The 19,003-nt window shown below is 43.3% G+C and overlaps 1 protein-coding gene across 3 annotated transcripts in view; it reads left to right on the top strand.

Moving 5' to 3' along the window:
- Positions 1-18,007, top strand: part of NCAPG2 (non-SMC condensin II complex subunit G2) — a 63,837-nt gene extending 45,830 nt beyond the window's left edge. For 2 of the 3 annotated variants that reach the window (XM_034640153.1, XM_034640151.1), the window contains 6 exons: positions 4,288-4,475; positions 5,677-5,817; positions 8,885-8,988; positions 9,823-9,923; positions 11,050-11,149; positions 17,613-18,003. In XM_034640153.1, the coding sequence (XP_034496044.1) occupies positions 4,288-4,475; positions 5,677-5,817; positions 8,885-8,988; positions 9,823-9,923; positions 11,050-11,149; positions 17,613-17,664 (686 nt within the window). In that variant the 3' untranslated portion in view covers positions 17,665-18,003. Of the gene's footprint in view, positions 1-4,287; positions 4,476-5,676; positions 5,818-8,884; positions 8,989-9,822; positions 9,924-11,049; positions 11,150-13,308; positions 13,435-17,612 lie in introns of all 3 variants that reach the window. The other variant, XR_004619446.1, reaches the window with a different exon arrangement.
- The last annotated feature ends 996 nt before the right edge of the window (positions 18,008-19,003 follow it).

Genomic DNA, 19,003 nt, shown 5'->3' with positions numbered 1-19,003 from the left:
AGGTGGTCTGGGTGGAACTGGGCTGTGTGATTACCTGGAGTGGCCTGACCAGAGGCCCCAGGGCCAGATTCTCACAGCCCCATCACATGATGGCGTGAAGAGTGGGGCAGTGAGGCGGGCTTTCTCCCCTGCCTCTCATCATAGTTTGGGTGAGGAGAGTACTGCTGGCTTATGACCCCCACCCCTTCTCACCCACTACCCCGTGGGTATAGAACTGTTTCTGAACTGCTCTCTGTATATCCTGACGCTACATCTGGGTGTTTCTGGGATCTATATTAGAAACCCGAAAATTCAATGTTAAAATTTCTTTAAGCCTATATATCTGCCAGAAGACATTGAAAATAACTATGATTTGTAGATTCACGTTAAGATTTGGACATAGAGTCAGTGAGTCCCAGTTAAGTTTGCAGTTAGTCCCTGGTGACATTAAATGTTGTCATGCAGGCCGACTCGGGGGTCTGCCGGTGGGGTCGGTGCTTGGGTGCCAGCCACTCTGCTCTGCCGTTTCACGTCTGTGTATCTTGAAATTAACCTGTACTATAAGCAACACTGTGTATGAGTTGTTTTAAATGCCCACAGGTAAAGACTGAACGTTAACTAGAACAAATACTGTTTGTTTCAAAATCTGGCTTTTCTTCGTAGAATCCTTTATTTTACTTTCTGTTGCGAAAACATTTTTATTTTATTTATTTTATTTTTTTATTTTTTTTTTAAGATCTTATTGATTTATTTGACACAGAGAGAGAGACAGCCAGCGAGAGAGGGAACACAAGCAGGGGGAGTGGGAGAGGAAGAAGCAGGCTCATAGCGGAGGAGCCTGATGTGGGGCTCGATCCCATAACGCTGGGATCACGCCCTGAGCCGAAGGCAGACGCTTAACGACTGAGCCACCCAGGCACCCCGCGAAAACATTTTTAACCTAAGTTTAATCATTGAAACAATGAAAAATGATTTGTATTTTTTGAAACTTCATTTAGCATTTAGGAATTACTTTCTCCTAAGGACTGACTCTGCTTTTAGTATTTGTAAAACTTACATTTCCAAGGAGTTAACCAGAATTTTAGGTCTGTGATGTTGCTAGTTTCATTACATAGAAGTATCTGTTCCCCAAAAATAAGGCCGTAAGCAGCTGACTTTACCTGACCCAAACTGAAATGATCTTTGCATTTATACATTCCAACAATTAGAGGCTCCAGGGGAGAATCAGCTGTGGCCATCCTTTGTAACCCTGTCACAAATAGAATTATACTTAGCAACTTAGCGAGATATACCCAGGGTCTGTTGTTCACAGGGCTTTTTGCTCTACTTGAAAGAGTTCTAATAAAACTTTCTGATTCTAAAACCAATCACATTTATGTTATTAATATTATAATACGGCATCTCCACGCTGAAGGGCATATTCTAGAGGAGGGGTCCTTGAATAGAGCTGAGTCCCTACACATAACCCAAATGTAAAAATCTAAGCTCGTGCAAGTGCAGGTGTTTCAGCTATAATGCAGTATGTACGTTTTGAAAAACCACCACTTGTTCTGCAAAATCAGGGACCACACGGTAACAGGGCCTGTGGAAACAGACAGTCTGGGGCAGGTGGTTAAGACAGTGCTGTGTGCCCCGGAGCACTAGGAGGTGGTCATCCTCCAGAAAGTAATCAGCCCATTTAAAAAGGGAGGTTACATGTCTAGCAAATAAAGAGTAAGTACAGTAAGCCTTGGGGTTTGTCTTAATTGGAAGGTGGATGGGCCTCTGGCATTGAGCCTGGGGGAGCTGGGCCAGAGGGACTTGCAGGGAGGAAAACATGGCGAGCTGAGCCAGAGCCAGAGGAGGACGAGGCCCCTGGAACCCCATGCTGTGCTGCTTCCCTGTGGCTGCTGCCGTGGGCTGGGGTAGTGAGCTGCTGCTTGTTTGCAGATGCCATCCGTGGCAGACTGACGCCACTCCCAACAGTTGCTTTGGACCGATTCCCTCTAGAGAAGCAGGGTCTTCCAAAGTCATGGTCGCCTGTTCTGTGTAGCTGTGAGTTCTGGCTTATCTTTAGTAATGTGTTGTATTTTACTTAACCACCATCTATCTATCTTTGGTTATAAGGCACATACTGCTTGAATACAATGAAATAGCTTTGAATAACTAAGGTTTTAGCTTTTTCGAGTTTTGTCAATAATTAAAGATACCAGTTAAGTATGTGGTTCCCCCATGCACTGTGACCTTGAGGATGGATAAAAAAGGGCAGCGCTCTTGTTTGCTGGGCCTTTCGTCTTCAGCACATGGGCCTCCTCTGAGCTGTCCGTACTTCGATTTCAGAGCCTAGCATCCATTACTGCCTGTTCTGCTGAAGTGACTTGCTGTGTGGAGAGTGTGTGCCCCTCTGCCTTTTAAATAAAAGACATTCATTTGTTGAAAGTTCTATTATTTTTGCAGTGATTTTAGAAACTTTGTTGATTCTGGTAGTGGCATAGACCTTTTGAGGGGTAAACTCGACTGGGACATGACCAGTTATTTTACTTACTTTAGCAGGTAAATTTGGGTTTGCGGTTAGTTTCTTATCTCTATCTCAAGCAGAGCTTACTGTATCTTATTAATTTGTTTTATAAACTGAGGTTCTTTGCATGCTATGCCCAGGTCCATTTCCTGTGTGAGGTCATATGACTCCTTTATAGAGTCAAAGAGGTCATACCTCTGTGTCATCTAGATAATAGTCTATTAATGGGGAACATTATTTCTGTGTTTTCCCATATGACGAGTTTTAAAAATATATACACATTTTTTATAGTTTATATATGTGTTTACATAGTATATTGCTTGTGTGTTTATGTAGTATATATTTTTAAACGTATACAAGAAAGAATCATTCAGCATGGCTCCTGCCCAGGGAGAGCATGCTGTCTAAACGGGGAGGCACTCACAGCACACAGACCTCAAAAAGGTGGTCAGTGAGTGTCAGGCAGCGTTAGGGTCCAGAGAGAAGTAAGAAACAGTGAGGATGCTTGAGAAGCTTCCTGAAGGGTAAGACCCCTTGCTGTGAGTTTTGTTTGTTTTTGTTTGTTTTGTTTTAAGATTTATTTACTTATTTATTTGAGGGAGAGAGCATGTGAGCGGAGGGGGTGGGGCGGGGTGGGGAGGGGCACAGAGAGAGAATCCCGAGCAGTCTCCACACCCCCAGTGTGGAGCCCAGGGTGGGGCTTGATCTTACAATACTGAGATCATGACCTGAGCGGAAATTAAAAGTCAGATCCTTAACCGGCTGAGCCACCCAGGCACCACACACACACACCCTCCGCCAGCTCTATTCTTATAACTCAACTTAAAATCAAGGTAGGATAGAAACTGAAATGAAAATTCAAGATCTCTAGGATGGACTGTAGGATTAGGCTCACATATGGAAAATGCTTTGCCAAGTTATTATTTTTTAAAAAGATTTTATTTATTCATTTGAGATAGAAAGATACGCAGAGCATGAGCAGGGGGAGAGGCAGAGGGAGAAGCAGACTCCCTGCTGAGCCAGGAGCCCAACACGGGCCTCCATCCCAGGACCTGGAGATCATCACCTGAGCTGAAGACAGATGCTTAACCATCTGAGCCACCCAGGCGCCCCAACACTTTACCATTAATGCAATACAGTAAAGGAAGTGATTCAGAAGAGAAAGACAATGATAAACCACAAAATGTTAGATGGGGCGCCTGGGTGGCACAGCAGTTAAGCGTCTGCCTTCGGCTCAGGGCATGATCCTGGTGTTCTCATCCTCCGCTATGAGCCTGCTTCTTCCTCTCCCACTCCCCCTGCTTGTGTTCCCTCTCTCGCTGGCTGTCTCTATCTCTGTCGAATAAATAAATAAAATCTTTTTTAAAAAATGTTAGAAATTTAGCAGAGTTGGCCTGTGACATTTGTAAATCATTTTTTGAAAGCTCTTGGGTCATCCTTCTCAGACTTGTGACGGTAGAGCTGGTGTTAATGTTGCCATTATGTGAGAAAAGGAGACATGTTCTCTAATCCACATGTTCGAGGGGCCGCATTGTCCACGTGTAGTGAGCCCAGTTCTTAGTGATCAAGTTAAATATACTGCTACTGTTGTTGAAGGTGTTGGTGTTGTATTTAGAAGGAGCAAGTTTTAAATTTTTATTTATTTATTTTAAAATTTATTTGTGTTAAAATTTAGATTAATCTGATCAATCTGGTATTGGCTTGCCAGTAGTAATTTCTTTCCAGTTACCATAATACACATGTGTGAAAAATGTAATAATTTCAGCTAAATTTTATGGTTAGATAACTGATTTTTCTAATATTCTTTCTAGTGAAGGGCTTCTTTTATGTGTCATTACTTCTTGGCATTCTGAAAGAGGTAACTGGAAGTTCCTTGATGCAGAAACCAGACTCGGACGAAGAAGTTGCAACACTGTCTGATATGGTCCAGAAAGTATTTCAGAAACTGTTGGAATGTATGGCACGGAGCTTCAGGAAGCAACCAGAAGAAGGCCTACGGGTACTGACGCGTTTCCAGGATGGGCTGTCAGTCGTTAGACAGACAGTGCTCACCCAGCAGACAAGGGTGCATGGGGATGCGTCACCTCACACACAGGCTCAGCTAGCACTCGCTTGTGCCGTTGGGCTTGGGTGGGGGCACCTCTGTATGGGGGATAATTACAGGTGCTGTCCTTGAAGTGGTGCTTGCTGATCAGAGCGTGGCGCAGGCAGAGAGGTGGTGCTGTCTGCACCTGGGGCGAGAGGGCCAAGAACCCACCTTTGACCCTTAGTCTTGGAACAGGTTTTATCGAGCCCAGGTCAACAGGCCAGCAGCAGGTGTCTTCTGCCTGGCAGGACAGGAAACACATAACTGATTACAACCAGCTTGTGAATGCCCAATTGTTATTTCATAGAATTTTCCAACTAAAATATACTTTTGAGAATGCTGATTTTGATTATTTGCAGATGATGGGGAGATAATAATTTCCATCCTAGGCTACTCTCTCATCACATGTTAACTTCCCCTCATTGGGAGTGAGAGTCACAGAGCTGGAGGGGCCGTGATTCCCTTGTTGATAAAAGCTCCTGTGAAGTGGGATTTCTGAGTGGCCAGTTCATGTGGGAAATACTGACCCATGTGCCACATTTGCTTTACTTCTAAAATCATACTGTCATCAGAGGGGGCCATGCTTTTTTTCCTCAGTAGTGGTTTAAAAAATGCAAATTAGCTATTTTTTTTTTAGATGAAGCTTTAAAAAATGCTTAAGTGGGAGGATGTTTATGAAACATTGAAGACTCAATTTTTTTCTGTTCTTAGTGATAGAAGGTGATTGAAGGTTGTTGGCCATGTTTTTCCTAACTTGTCAGTTCATCTTTGAGTTAATTTGAAATGTTTCTGTTTTTGATGAGTCAGTTCAAGTGTATGATAATTCAGTTTGTACCAGAATCTTTTATTTTCTTACCAAATCTTTTACCATTGGCTGTGCACCTTCTTTCAAAACACATGGCCTCTTGGTCTTCTTTTATTGTCATTGGTATTTCATCTTTTCTTTATTTATAGTATTGGTACTTCTCTTCTTGGGGGTTTGGGAAGGATTGGGCGTTGGTAAAGGGCAAACAAGATCGGGATTCCTGAAACCCTGGGGAGGACAATAGGGATACTTCTCCTGTAAAGTGCCTTTTATTAACCACTAAAAAATGACTGGTGTGTTTTTTTGTAGCTTCTTTATTCGGTTCAGAGTTCTCTTCATGAATTTTTAATGACTGTTCAGTCTTGGCACGTGGACACGCCCGTCCACCGGGGGGTGCTCTCAACTGTGATTGCTGCATCTGTGGTGGAGATAAGTCACCAGCTACGAAAGGTGAGGTCTGTTCGTCCTGAAACCGCCATGTCTGCTTTTGACTGTACAACACGCTCTTCTCTACTGGTAGCACGTTGTCATGTTTTCCCAAGTGTTTTTTAAGAACTCAGAGTTTAGTAGGTGTCCTGCTTGGCCAGCCACGGCCCCCCACAGTTCATAGCTGGCTAGTGACTCGAGTCATGTGACTACTGGGGAATTTTGTTAAGGGTGTTGCCCTTTTGATTAAGACCCAGCAAGTCCTTCCATCGTGAACCTTTTTTTTCCTTCCTGCATTTTAGATATCTACGTGAGTTGATATATTTCTTAAGACTCGCTCTCCTGACAAGGCGAAAGCAGCCATGGTCAGTGGGGAGCGGGATGCAGGATGGCGCTGGCAGTGCAGTCAGGGGTAGTTCGTGTCTGACAGCCTTGCTGGAGTACAGGCCTTACGTTTCTTTTTCATGTCCAAGCGTAGAAAATTTGAACTTCTGATACCAGTTTAAACGGATAACTTATTCATTCTTACTCTGAAAAGGACTGGCTGTTTTCCTAGCAGTGGCATAGTTTTAACAATTAGCCTACTTGTGTAAAGATCAAAATCACCAGGATGGTAATTCAGGCCGAACAGAAAGTTGTTTCTCCAGTGAGATCCTTGAGGCATTGAGGGAAGATGCACTCCAGAGTAGTGACTTAAGAGATAGAAAGGTGTGATAGATTTTCTTAGTATGAAAAGAGGGAATCTGACAGTCAGTGGCATTGTGTAATATAAATTCTGTACCTTAAGACCATGAAGAACAGCCAAGTAAATTCCTAAAACATTAATAGAATTTAAGGCCCTCCTTAAAGCTTAAAGCTTGGTTTAGGAAACTAGTAACGAGATTATACATGGAATAAGAGCTAGAATTTATTTACTCCATTGAGCTTTATAGGTAACCACTATACATAAATCAGTTATTGGCCTGTGGGGCAACCCTGACTCACTGTCTGTTTTTGTAAAGGAACTTGTGTTTTAGCACAGCCACGCCCACCATTTCCGTATTTTCTGTGGCTGAGTAGCCCTGACAGACTGTCCTGCCCACAAAGCTGGTGTATTTTACTACTTTATAGGACGTGTTTGCCGACCTCTCTTCTATCTCCTCACTGATTTGTCTGCTTGTTCCGTGAATGCAAGTGCAGCACACTGGTGGCCTTGTCTCTTTCTGTTGGTTTCCATGTATGTAGGAGTTTGTGCTTGGGTGCATACACACTCAGGACTGCTGTGTCTTTTTGATGCATTGGCTGTCTGATAGTTCAAGAGACGGCTTTTACTTTCAACGTGTTTTTCTACGTGTTCAAAGTGTTTTTTTATAATTACCACATGGGCAGGCCTTTTTTTGGGGGGGGTCTAGTCTTATAATCTCTGCCTTTTACTTGGGGTGCTTAGCCCATTTGATTTTAAGGAAATCATTGATATGTTTGGGTTTTTGTTTTTTTTTTTAATGACTTTGGTTTTTTTTAAAGATTTTATTTATTTATTCGACAGAGATAGAGACAGCCAGCGAGAGAGGGAACACAAGCAGGGGGAGTGGGGGAGGAAGAAGCAGGCTCATAGCGGAGGAGCCTGATGTGGGGCTCGATCCCATAACGCCGGGATCACGCCCTGAGCCGAAGGTAGACGCTTAACCGCTGTGCCACCCAGGCGCCCCCCTGATATGTTTGGGTTTAATTTGACCATTTTGATGTTTGTTTTCTATTAGTCCCCTTACTTTTCTTCTTTTCCTGCCATTTCTTGATGAATCAGGTGTTTGTCCTGTTCCATTTTATCTTCTCTGTTGACTCTATTTTGTCCTTTGTGTAATTGCTGTAGTGGTTTCTCTGGAGATTTTAGTATGCGTATCTAACTCATCCGTCTCCCTAAGAAGTTACGGTGTGCCTGTGCATCGTGACAGTCTTGTGAGACCATTCCTCTGAGTAGCATTCTCCTACTCCGTGCCGTTGTTCTGTATCTAACTGCTATAAAAGATTTTATTTATTCACTTGAGAGAGAGAGTGAGCAGGAGGGAGGGGGAGAGAGCATCTGAAGCAGACTGCGCACCGAGTGCAGAGCCTGACGTGGATCCACGACCCCGAGATCATGACCTGAGCCGCAACCGAGAGTGGGACACTTCACTGACTGAGCCACCCAGGCGCCCCAAGACACGTTTTTATTTCGACCAGTCAACAATCATTTGTCTATATCAGAAATGCATTCACAACATTTAAGGTGTAAAGCATTTTAATGAGAAGCAGAGCTATTTCAAACATAATGATGACTGGACTTTAATATCCAAATTAGTGTTGTGAACCCTTCAGGGGGCATACGAGAAGGCTGTTTAGAAGTACTGTACAGTTACACCTGAGTTGAGTCCCCTGATGGCTGAGAAGTGGGCGAGAGACAGTGTGGGATGTACGAAGGTGGGACGGAGTGGGGAGGCAATGGGGGGTGGGATCAGGAAACAAAGACATACCCCCCCGGCCCCCACCCCTTCCAGAGCAGGGTCCTGGATTTAGGTTTTCCAAGGAGCCATTTGCATGTGGCGTTCATTTGCCACTAATGGATGACTCTAAACTTGTAAGGTTGGTGATGAGGGGCATAGATCCAGGCAGAGCCCCTGACATGGGTCCAGACCAACGTGACTGCACTGTGGGTGGTTCTCCAGAGGACACTGGCAGTGCTGGGATCTGCTGGGATCTGCCGGGTGGAGGGCAAGGACGCTGCTCAGCAAGCACCCTGTAGTACAGCAGGGTTATTCGGTCCAGGGTGTCGGCCATGCTGGGACTGAGAAAACCTGTTCCTGGGCGATTCAGGATAGCCAGTTACCGTGCGTAAAAACACATTGTTTACAGAAAGTGCCACCGCATTCAAGGGTATCTGACAAGAGGGTTGTTGAGTGTGTGTATCTTTTCACTTCTACAATAATAGATTAATCGTAATTATTGTAGACATTTCAGCAGTTAATAAAACCTATTCTTCTGAGTTTCTGGTTGAAAACCCATAGCAGTATAAAGTGAGTTATTTGCCCTATCTCAGTCTCGATTTAGAAATTACTGATTCGGAACTTCTCTTTAGGTCTCTAATGTAGAGGAGCTCACCACCCCCGAGGTTCTTTCAGACCTCCCACCATTTTCAAGGTGTTTAATAGGAATAATAATGAAGTCTCTGGATGTGATCAGGTAACCGTGTTCTTTTTACTGTCTTGAGATTCTCCTTGTGACTGGAAGCTCTCAGTAAATTTTGCTGTATTCCTTCAGCTCTCAAAATTTCTCAAAGTTGCTTTTTTTTCATGAGAAAAATGTTTCGTAGAGTTTTCTCTCATCTGCAATTAAAAATAATTGCATTATTTTAAAATTTTGTATTATACTTCCACAAAGAGAAATTGTAACTTTCTTTCAAATACATCCATCCAAAAAGTCCCCAGTTGTGCTTATCATAACTAAAATTCAGCTAGAGGGAAACATTTAAAATGTCACTGTGTAGTAAAATACTTCTTATTAAGTATGCTCTGAGCACCTGCCTGGGTTCAATGCCAGGTGGTCTCTCGGGACACGCTGCTGTCCCTGTGTCCCTTGGCTGAAGCCCGGGGTTTTTTGTGGCACGCACAGGACTGGTGGGGTGTGCAGCACGGCGTTCGCGTCGTCGGGTACCAGAGGAACGGCAGCAGTACATAGAGTCAGTGAGAACGTTAAAGCATCGTATTTAGCAGCCATGAGTTATTTTTCAGTGATACTAAATTTTTTGTGTGTGCACTGTGGGTATACACAGTAGTTTTTCTCAATTACCAGAACGTCCCTCTTCTCCTTCTAGCAACATCTGATGTTAATATCTTACCTGTGCTGCGATTTGGCATGCTTATAGTGAAGAGTATGAGAGGAGTTTAATCAGGTTCCCACTACCTGAAAGCTAGAATTCATGGTGGTTGAGGAATCATGGTTATCTTAGTCTTTCTATAAAGTATTAGGATATATACTATAGAATAATTCCAGATGTTTATTAACTTTTTCTTGCAGGTCATTTTTAGATGAATTAAAGGCGTGTGTTACTTCTGATGATGTTGAAGGCATTGTGTGTCTCACAGCTGTTATGCATATTATTTTGGTTATTAATAAAGGTTGGTTAAACTTTCTCTCCTACTGTCTGGGATATTGCTGGATGTGATCTTATACAGAAGTGTTACGGGATGCTTGGGAACTCAGTTCCATGTTGCCATGTCCCCTGCCAGTCAGGCTCCCCCAGCTCTTGCAGCACACGCCGTCTGCTGGGCTCCCTCTGCCCAGCTGACCCTGCACTAGCCTGGAAACCAGTCCTGTCCACTTTTCGCCTTCCCCCACTAGATCTATTACGTGTCCCTCTCTGTGCTTCAGAATTGAATTTCTATTGATTTGTCATCTGTTACCTGTGCTTAAAAATCTAAATTTATTTTTGCTAATGATGGTATGTTTTTGATGTTAATACTTAATGTGTCTTCTTTTCTACTTAAGCCTATACTTGTGTGTTCTGACTACCCAGCCAGTTGCAGTAGTGCCGGGAAAGTAAAGCTACCTGTAACACGCTCACCTCAGTGTAAAATGCAGTAATGTCCCCGCATACTGCTGTTAACCTTTCTATGTTTACTCAGTTTTAGTAACGTTGAACTCATTTTCTAAGATGTATTATAGAGAAAGAGTGCTATCGAAACAAGCTCTCCCCATAAGCCCTAATGCATGGCGCGTCTGCGGGTTTAGGATAATAATTTGTGACTAGTGTTACCCACGCTGGACATCAGAAAAGCCTTCTCTAAGGGACTGTCACCTGAGTTGTGGTGTGGAGAATGAGGGGACATTCCCCACATGAAGGAGTGAGGGTGGGAGGTAGGGTGCTAATGGGCACCTAGTACTTAATAGTTACTTAAATTTGTGCCACACGATGATGACACTGAGGCATTGTGGTCGTTATGTGTGATGGAGGTACAGGTCAGGATCGGGTCTCTGATAGCACAGACATAACGCATGGGGTCATACCGACTGGAGCTGTCCCTCAGAGCTAATGAGGTGCTTCCAAAAATGTCTGCTTGATCTTCTCACATCCCTGTCAGGGGATGACTACCTTTGCACAGGTCAGTGGCTAGACTAACTCGAAGGGTGGGGAGGCTCCGTGTTATTGAACTTGTGCCCACATTGATCGCAGGATATGCTTGCTCTAACACTGCAGTGGCATGTTAAAATCTTTTCTCTGTCTTTACTGGAACTTTCCCCTAGGTAAACAGAGGAGTTCAAAAGTGAAGGATGTTGCAGCCACTGTTCACAGAAAACTAAAGACATTCATGGAGATCACTCTGGATGAGGACAGCACGGAGAGGTAAAGCACTAGATGTGCTCCAGATGGACTTTTCTGAGAGCTGTGGGTACTCCGTGGGTACATCTTAGAGCCTGTTCTCATTGCTGCTACTTACAGCCAGGCAGTGAGAAAACAGGCTTGTAAGCACAGAAACATCTCTGTTGGAAAACCCCTTGAGCATATGTTTAATTTACTCCCTAATTTGTTTTCAAAAACAAAATTGTCATCTGGTAAATTCAACTCCAGAAAAGTAAAGGCGTACAAACGTATTTTATATGGTTTTAAAACTAGACAGATTATTTTGGGTGGTTTGCTATGTTTTTGAAACCATAGGCTTCAAATTTCTAAGACATAATTGCCCAGTCCCCAGGCATCCACAATGAGGATGAGAAAGTTTCCTCCAGGCTTTTGAGGAAATATTGGTCATTTTTTGCTTCCTGGGTGGTTCGTTGCTGTCACAGGGACTGCTCTGAGGAAGGTGTTCACTGGGCTCCTCCGGCCGACTGCCTTTGTTGTTAGGTTTGGTGTCTGACATGCTGTGCAACTTCCTGTAGACTCTGTTATTATCTGTGTTTGATTTTCAGATCAACCACAAAAGCACTGTTTTTCTTGCTGTTTTGTGAACTTCATAAGGTTAAGTGTTACAGAGCTCTGAACTAGGTAATAGTTTTATGTATGCCTAGGAAAGAAGCCACTTTTCTTAGCTACTTTCTCCTTTGCAGAAAGGCTTCAAAAACCCTAAATTGCTACTTTATGAATAGAGACTGTTTTATCTCTTTCTTCCCTGTGTACCTTTCCTTTCCTCACTGCATTAGCTAGGACTTGCAGTGCAGTGTTGATGAGAGGGGGTACCCTTGCCTTGTTCCTGATCTTAGTGGGAAAACTTCTGGTTTCTCACTGTTCAGTAGACATGAGCTGCCGATATTTTGTGGATGTTCCTCATCAAGTTGAGGAAGTTCCCTTCCATTCCTAGTTTACTGAGACTTTTTATCATGAATGGGTGTTGGATTTAGTCAAATGCTTTTTCTGCATCTACTGATGTGATCATATGCTGTTTCTTCTTTAGTCTGTTGATGAGATGGATTACACTAAGTGGTTTTTGAATGTTGAACCAGCCCTGCATACTTGGAATAAATCCCAGTTGGTTATGGCAAATATTTTATACACTATTGTTATTATGTGCAGTCGATTGATAGTACTGTTCAGTTCAACTGTGTTCTTAATGATTTTCTGCCTACTGGATCTGTGCATTTCTGATAAGAGGGATTTTGCTTCATCTTTTCTGATCCTGATATTAGGTGCATATGAATTTAGAACTCCTATATCTTCTTGATGAATTGACCGTTTTATTTTTATGAAGGGTCTCTCTTTATTTCTATTAATGCTTTACTTAGAAAGTCTATTTTGTCTGGTATTAAGACAACTGTACCAGCCTCCTTTAGCAAGTGTTTCCTGAGTGTTTGTGGCATTCCAGTCAGAAGGCAGAAACCACACAGTGAGGAGGACAGGAAAATCTCAATGCCAATAATTCTTATCAGGGCGTTGGTGTAACGGATTATCGGCTAGTGACGGTTAAAATGAACTCCAAAGTAGAGAGGAAAGGTAGATGCGAGGAGCAACTCTACTCCTAGGGAGAATGCACACCCCAGAGCTGAGACTGTCCCATAGATGGAAAAGTCCTGCGGCCTTCTGATGGGACTCACTGGACATCCAGTCTCCAGGGGACAGGGGAGATGGCGGGGAGCTGCTGGAACCAAAGCTGGAGCCCTCTGCCAATGCCGTGAGCTTCCGTGTGCTGTTCCAGTGAGGTAGCTGCTGGCTGGACAGCTGCCCTGGGGGGCCCGATAGGGGCAGCGGCCTGAGGTGCCGCTTTTACTGTCAGGGTCTCCTGGAGAAGGCTGGGCCTTGTGGGGACCTGGCAACGCAAAGCTTGCAGTCTCTACAGTGGCCAGAACCGGGAAGAGAAAGCCCCCACGGACCAGGGCATTGACTCGAGCACTAGAGTAGGTAGGGGTTTGCATGACCTTGGTTGAGAGCAAAGGGAATGGGTTCAATTATATACTTCACCCTAAAAAGTATTGAATATTTACCAGGCAGTTTTAATAAAGTTGGTTTGCAAATGTATATTTGAAGGAGAAACCCAAAAGTCTCTTAGGTTTTATGAGCTTGTTTATTTCTAGACACTTACAGGGAAGAGGGAAATGATCTTCTGAGTTGGAGGAAATGAGGAGTGTTTGTATTTCAGAAAACACATGGCAGTGTAAATATTTTTACCAGGCACATCAACATTACAACCTGTATAAATGGTAAGTTATTTTCATAGGATATAGCAATCTCAGAAGTCCAAGCATTTTTTAAAAAGATGTTATTTATTTGTTCATTTAGGGAGTGTGAGCTGGGGGAGGGGCAGAGGAGAGGGAGAATCTTGAGCAGACTTCATGCCCAGCCAGGAGCCCAAGTGGGGCTTGATCCCATGACCCTGAGATCATGACCTGAGCTGCAGTCAGGAGTCGGACAGAGCCACCCAGGTGCCCCAGAAGTCCAAGCGTCTTACAAGATTTCTTTGTTCTTAGAAATAACCTTTGCAAGGATAAGTTTTTTGAGTGTAGAGTGGTATGTATGTACTATGTATGTATTATGTATGTACTATTGTGAAGATGTAAGGGAACAGGGACATTTGCTCCATCTTAGAAATTTCTTTTATTCCCACTCGCACTGAGTTTTAAGGTGAGTACTGGAATCACGTTAGTTATATTGAGAGAAAAAAAAGGCCTTAGAAGTTCAAAACTGGGGGCCCCTGGGTGGCGAGGTCAGTTAAGCATCCTACTCTTGGTTTCAGCTCAGGTCACGATCTCAGAGTCGTGGGATCGAGCCTCATGTTGGGCTCTGTGCGGGTATTAATAGCTGATACACAGATGGCAAAAAGAGTTCTTCCTTTTAAGGAGGAAACATCTTAAGAAAATAGGACTTGGGTGCCTGGGTGGCTCAGCCGGTGAAGTGTCTGCCTTCAGCTCAGGTCATGATCCCAGGGTCCTGGGATTGCTTCTCCCTCTCCCTCTGCCTGCCGCTCTCCCTGCTTGTTCTCTCTCCCTCTGTCTGTCTGACAAATAAATAAAATCTTAAAAAAAAAAAAAAAAAGGAAAAGACAGTAGGACTGGACCATGAAACTTGGGCTCTGTAAATATGCAAGAAACTCATTGTAGAAAACCAGTGTCTAAAACAAAATCAATCTAATGGAAAATAGACAAGATTTAAGACTAAATTCGAAAATATTACTGATTTGATGTTGGGGTAGAGGCATTAAGGCAAGTTACCATCTTTAAGACTCTGGGAACCCTTTGGTCCAGTTAATATTTTAGGCAATGGGGCATTAATTCAGAAGCAGATGTTTTTTGTTTTAAGATTTTTTTTTTTGTTTTGTTTATTTGAGAGAGAGAGAGAGACAGCCAGCGAGAGAGGGAACACAAGCAGGGGGAGTGGGAGAGGAAGAAGCAGGCTCATAGCGGAGGAGCCCGATGTGGGGCTCGATCCCAGAACGCCAGGATCACACCCTGAGCCAAAGGCAGATGCTTAACAACTGAGCCACCCAGGCGCCCCAGAAGCAAATGTTTCCTTAACGAATACACTACTTTTCTCTCTAGCAGTGTTAGTATTTTGTTAACTGGTCTGTTGGGTGCTAAATAAAAAATGCTTCTCGTTGCACTTTAATTGTCTCACCTAATACAGCATACTGTAAATTGGACGTATTTTCTCAGGAGGAATGGCATACATTTTCCAGCGTGCTGGTGCATTTAAATGCCAAGTAGATTATATTTATTACTTTCATAAATAGTATGAAAATAGCAATAAATTTATAATTAGAAATTTTAGAAGTATAAATATTTCTTATGGTTCAGGTTATATCATGAATTTTTCCCACTGAGCAAATGGATTGTAATAACAAATTACTTGCCAATATTAATCATGCCTATGTGTAGGCAACTTTGGTAGTGTCCTATGCAACCCCCAACATTAAACCTTGTTATTAGACCTTGAAGGAAAGGAGCTCTCCCTGACAAAATCACCTCTTTTTGGTTATCAAGTATTGATGAATAATACCATTTTATTCTGCTACATGAAATTTTAATAGTCTTTTTAAAATGATTTTGGGACTGCATGCTTTTTATAGCTCATTTAGAAGCATGCTTCTATCATCATTAATGTCCAGTGGACCCCTTGGTGTAGATAAATTAAAACTGGATGTAAATAAAAACAGGCATTGTTTATCTTACTGTTTTTCCCAGAAAATTGATTTTGTCTGCCCATCCCGTGGCTGTGGTTGTATTGCACGTTCTTCAGCACATGAACACAGCCTCCTGGGGCAGTAGGGCCTGATGGTGGATGGGGTGAAGACTCAGCTTCTGACATAGGTTTAAAGGCTTTGAGAGCTCAGCTGGGCGAGCACATTACTTGGTTCAAACGTCTTGACACACACGAGAACCCTGGCCCAGGGAGGTAATTTGGCTAAGGCTTGCCACTGTCCCTTCCAGCTGGCTGCTGAGATGGTGGCCTCCACAGGCCGGTGCCTCTCACCATTCACCATCCCACCTCTGCCTGAGGTGTCTTTCGGGCACGGACAAAACAGCCTTGCATGTAGGGTAGCCCAGCAATTAGAAACATTCAGAACAGCTATTGCCAAGTAACGGTGGTGGGCCAGACAATTAATAATATGAGTCTTCAAAGAAAAAATCAATTAGGGGCGCCTGGGTGGCTCAGTTGTTAAGCGTCTGCCTTCAGCTCAGGGCGTGATCCCAGAGTCCTGGGATCGAGCCCCACATCGGGCTCCTCTGCTGGGAGCCTGCTTCTTCCTCTCCCACTCCCCCTGTTTGTGTTCCTTCTCTCGCTAGCTGTCTCTCTCTGTCAAATAAATAAATAAAATCTTTAAAAAAAAAATCAATTATACCCCAAAAGGATGATGTAGAATGAAAAACCCTAAATTTAAAATGTCCCTGATGCCCTGGAGAGGTGTCACTGTTGAGACTCAGATTCCAGACAGTCTGAATCAGATCACGTTGGAGGAGTACCTCAGAACACAGACTTACTGATGAAGAGGAGTCACAGGGTAAAGACAGATGAGAAATAGACCCAAGAAAAGCAGCCTATCTAACAAATAATGGCAGAAAACTTCACAGAGATGAAGAAATGTGGAATTTCAAGATTCTTTTTTTTTTTCACCACGTTTCATTAAATCTGGATGGGACTAATGGAAAAGAAATCATGCCTGAGTAAGTCTGTGGATAAAATTATGGAATTCCAGGGGTAAAGAGAAAAATCTCAAAATCTTTCTATATTTGTGCTGCCCCTGCAGTGGCCACTTTGTCGCATGTGGAAATTGAACACGTGAAACGTGGCGAGTCTGACCTGAGATGCACCTAAGTGTTAAGTGCACGCTGGGTTCTGAAGATAGTGTGAAAAAAAACATTTTAAAGTATGCCAGTGTTATTTTTATGTTGATTACAGGCTGATGTATTTTGAGTATATTGAGTAAAATAAAATGTATTAAGATGAACTTCACCTTATTCTTTTGATCTCTTTTAATGAGGCTAGTAGAGAATTTAGTTACATCCCTGTTTGTACTGATAGGAGACAGGGCTGTTGTAGACCACGTGGTGGGTTAGTCTCCACGAAGAGCAGAACCCAGGCAGACACTCGCTGAACAGTGAGTCAGCTGAGACATCACTAGGGATGGAGACTGGTGTTTGTGTTTAGGGCCTGCATCCCCTCTGAGTGCTGGGGACCCTCCTAGTTACTAGGTGGTGGAGGAGGAAGGGAGCACACGCTTGTAAATGCACGTGTGAGGACTGCCGTGTGAGGGCTCCTGGCATGAAGTAGATTCCTCGCAAGGCTTGGGGGAGTGTCGTGAATGGGCTCAGCCCAAACCTGGCTCTGTGGGGCAGGGAGGAGCAAGCCTCTCCTGGAACGGGTGTGTAGAGGAGGACCAGGGGAAGTGAGGTGAGTCTAAAAGTAAGTGTCGTTGTAATAGTGAGTCTTGGGGTAAATTGCTTTCACTTATCTTGTGTTTTTGTGGAGAGAAAGCCCATGATTGTGAAATGTACTTCTCATGTTTGTGAATCTGCCCTGTATCTGAGTCCTGAGGATCCTTTTAGATCCTCACAAATGAGAGTACTTCTGAGTAAATAAGAGTTCACCTATAGAAAACCTGGCCTGGTGCTTTGTTCGCATGAGGAATGCTTTGGGGACTCCGTGAACTGCTGTTGGCCGCGGAGGCAGTGATGACAGCTCTGTCCAAGTGCAGTTTCCTAGTGATGGGGATTCTCACTCCATCTTACCTCGGAGAAGTAATTAGTGAAAGTTACTGATTATTTCAGCTTTCTCTGAGTGTGTACTCAGTTGCAAAATATTTCTAGGTTTATTTTGTGAAAATGTACATTTGGGTATTTTAGTCGCTGATTTCTGTTGTTAATCATCTTTCTTTATGCTTCAGGTTTCTCTATGAATCATCATCAAGAACTCTGGGAGCACTTCTGAATTCATAACCAAGCCAACATCTTTGGTCATGTGAAAATGGAGAAAAAGGACTTAGCGAAAGTGAAATGAATATGTATTTTCCTAGTGTTTTTAATGTTAATAACCCATATCATAAGGGGTGGGATTTATTTAGGGAGTTATAAGTAGGAAACTCAAAGGTTCTTAAGCTTTTGCCTGGTGCCTGCATAAATAATATATTTAATATAAAGGACTCTAGGTATCAGTGGAGCAGAGCAGAAACCTGTGGTGCAAAGGGGAAAAAAAGACTTTTCTAGCAAACATGGTTGTTTTAAAAATGATTTATATATATATATATATATATATATATATATAAAATGTTGCTTAAACTGAGTAATAAAAGCGATGACAACATCTGTTTGTGTACTTTATTTAAAAATATTAGTATGACTCTTCCCCTTTAGAGACAAGGGTTGAATTCTGCCAAGAGTAGAAGGTGCTAACGTAGAGGGAGTGGCCATGGCAGGTGCAGGGAGAGGAGCCCATGTGGGGTCCTGTAGCGGCCTCCTCCTGTGCTCTTGATGCTGCTTTACTGGATGTCAAGACGGGCCCGATGGCTCTAAGGACAAGTGACCAAGAGCTGAGTCCTTCAGCCTGAAGGTGAATCACTGTTATTTTATCTTTTCTTTCGGAGAGCTGACATGTGCCAGTGGAGGACCAGCCTCGGGCTTCCTTGCTGCTTCGTCCAAGACCCCAGCTTGTCTGCTCTAGGTTACCAGGTCTATGTACCCCTTAGCCACAGGCCCTGTGTCGTGGCAGAGTGGCCGCCTGTGACAGATGGGACATGCTCATTCTATCCTCTGCCCCCAGCAAAACGGTAAAGAAACACCAATTTCACCATCTGTTTCTCTAAGAAGGTACAGAAATGGACTGCTTACCACAGTTATGAGCATTTACGGTAAGGTTTTTCTGAGCTATCTGAGAAATGGGAGGTGGGGGTTGCTTATTTTAGCTAATTTTGAACATAGGACTTTTTAGACATCTTTGCTAAGATGTATTCTATTGGCAAATGTGATTTTTTTCTTACTTTTTTGTCCTTGCTGGTGTTTGTTTTAGTATTAAGAAATGAACTGAGAGGGCTGCCTGGGTTGCTCAGTCGTTTAGTGCCTGCCTTCGACTCAGGGCATGATCCCAGAGTCCTGGGATCGAGCCCCTCGTTGGCTGGCTCAGTCACGGTGGAGTACGCCACTCTTGATCTTGGGGTCATGAGTTTGAGCCCCATGTTGAGGGTAGAGATTACTTAAAAACAAAATCTTAAAAAAAAAAAAAAAAAAGAAATGAGGAATGCTCCATCTTTCTAGATCCCTGGAAGAGTTTGTGTAAGATTGG

The sequence above is a fragment of the Ailuropoda melanoleuca genome, chromosome 1 (genome assembly GCF_002007445.2).
Source record: "Ailuropoda melanoleuca isolate Jingjing chromosome 1, ASM200744v2, whole genome shotgun sequence".
In the NCBI taxonomy this organism is placed as follows: Eukaryota; Metazoa; Chordata; class Mammalia; order Carnivora; family Ursidae; genus Ailuropoda; species Ailuropoda melanoleuca.
The sequence above is the reverse complement of the archived record's forward strand: the minus strand, read 5'-3'. Positions and strand labels throughout refer to the sequence as shown.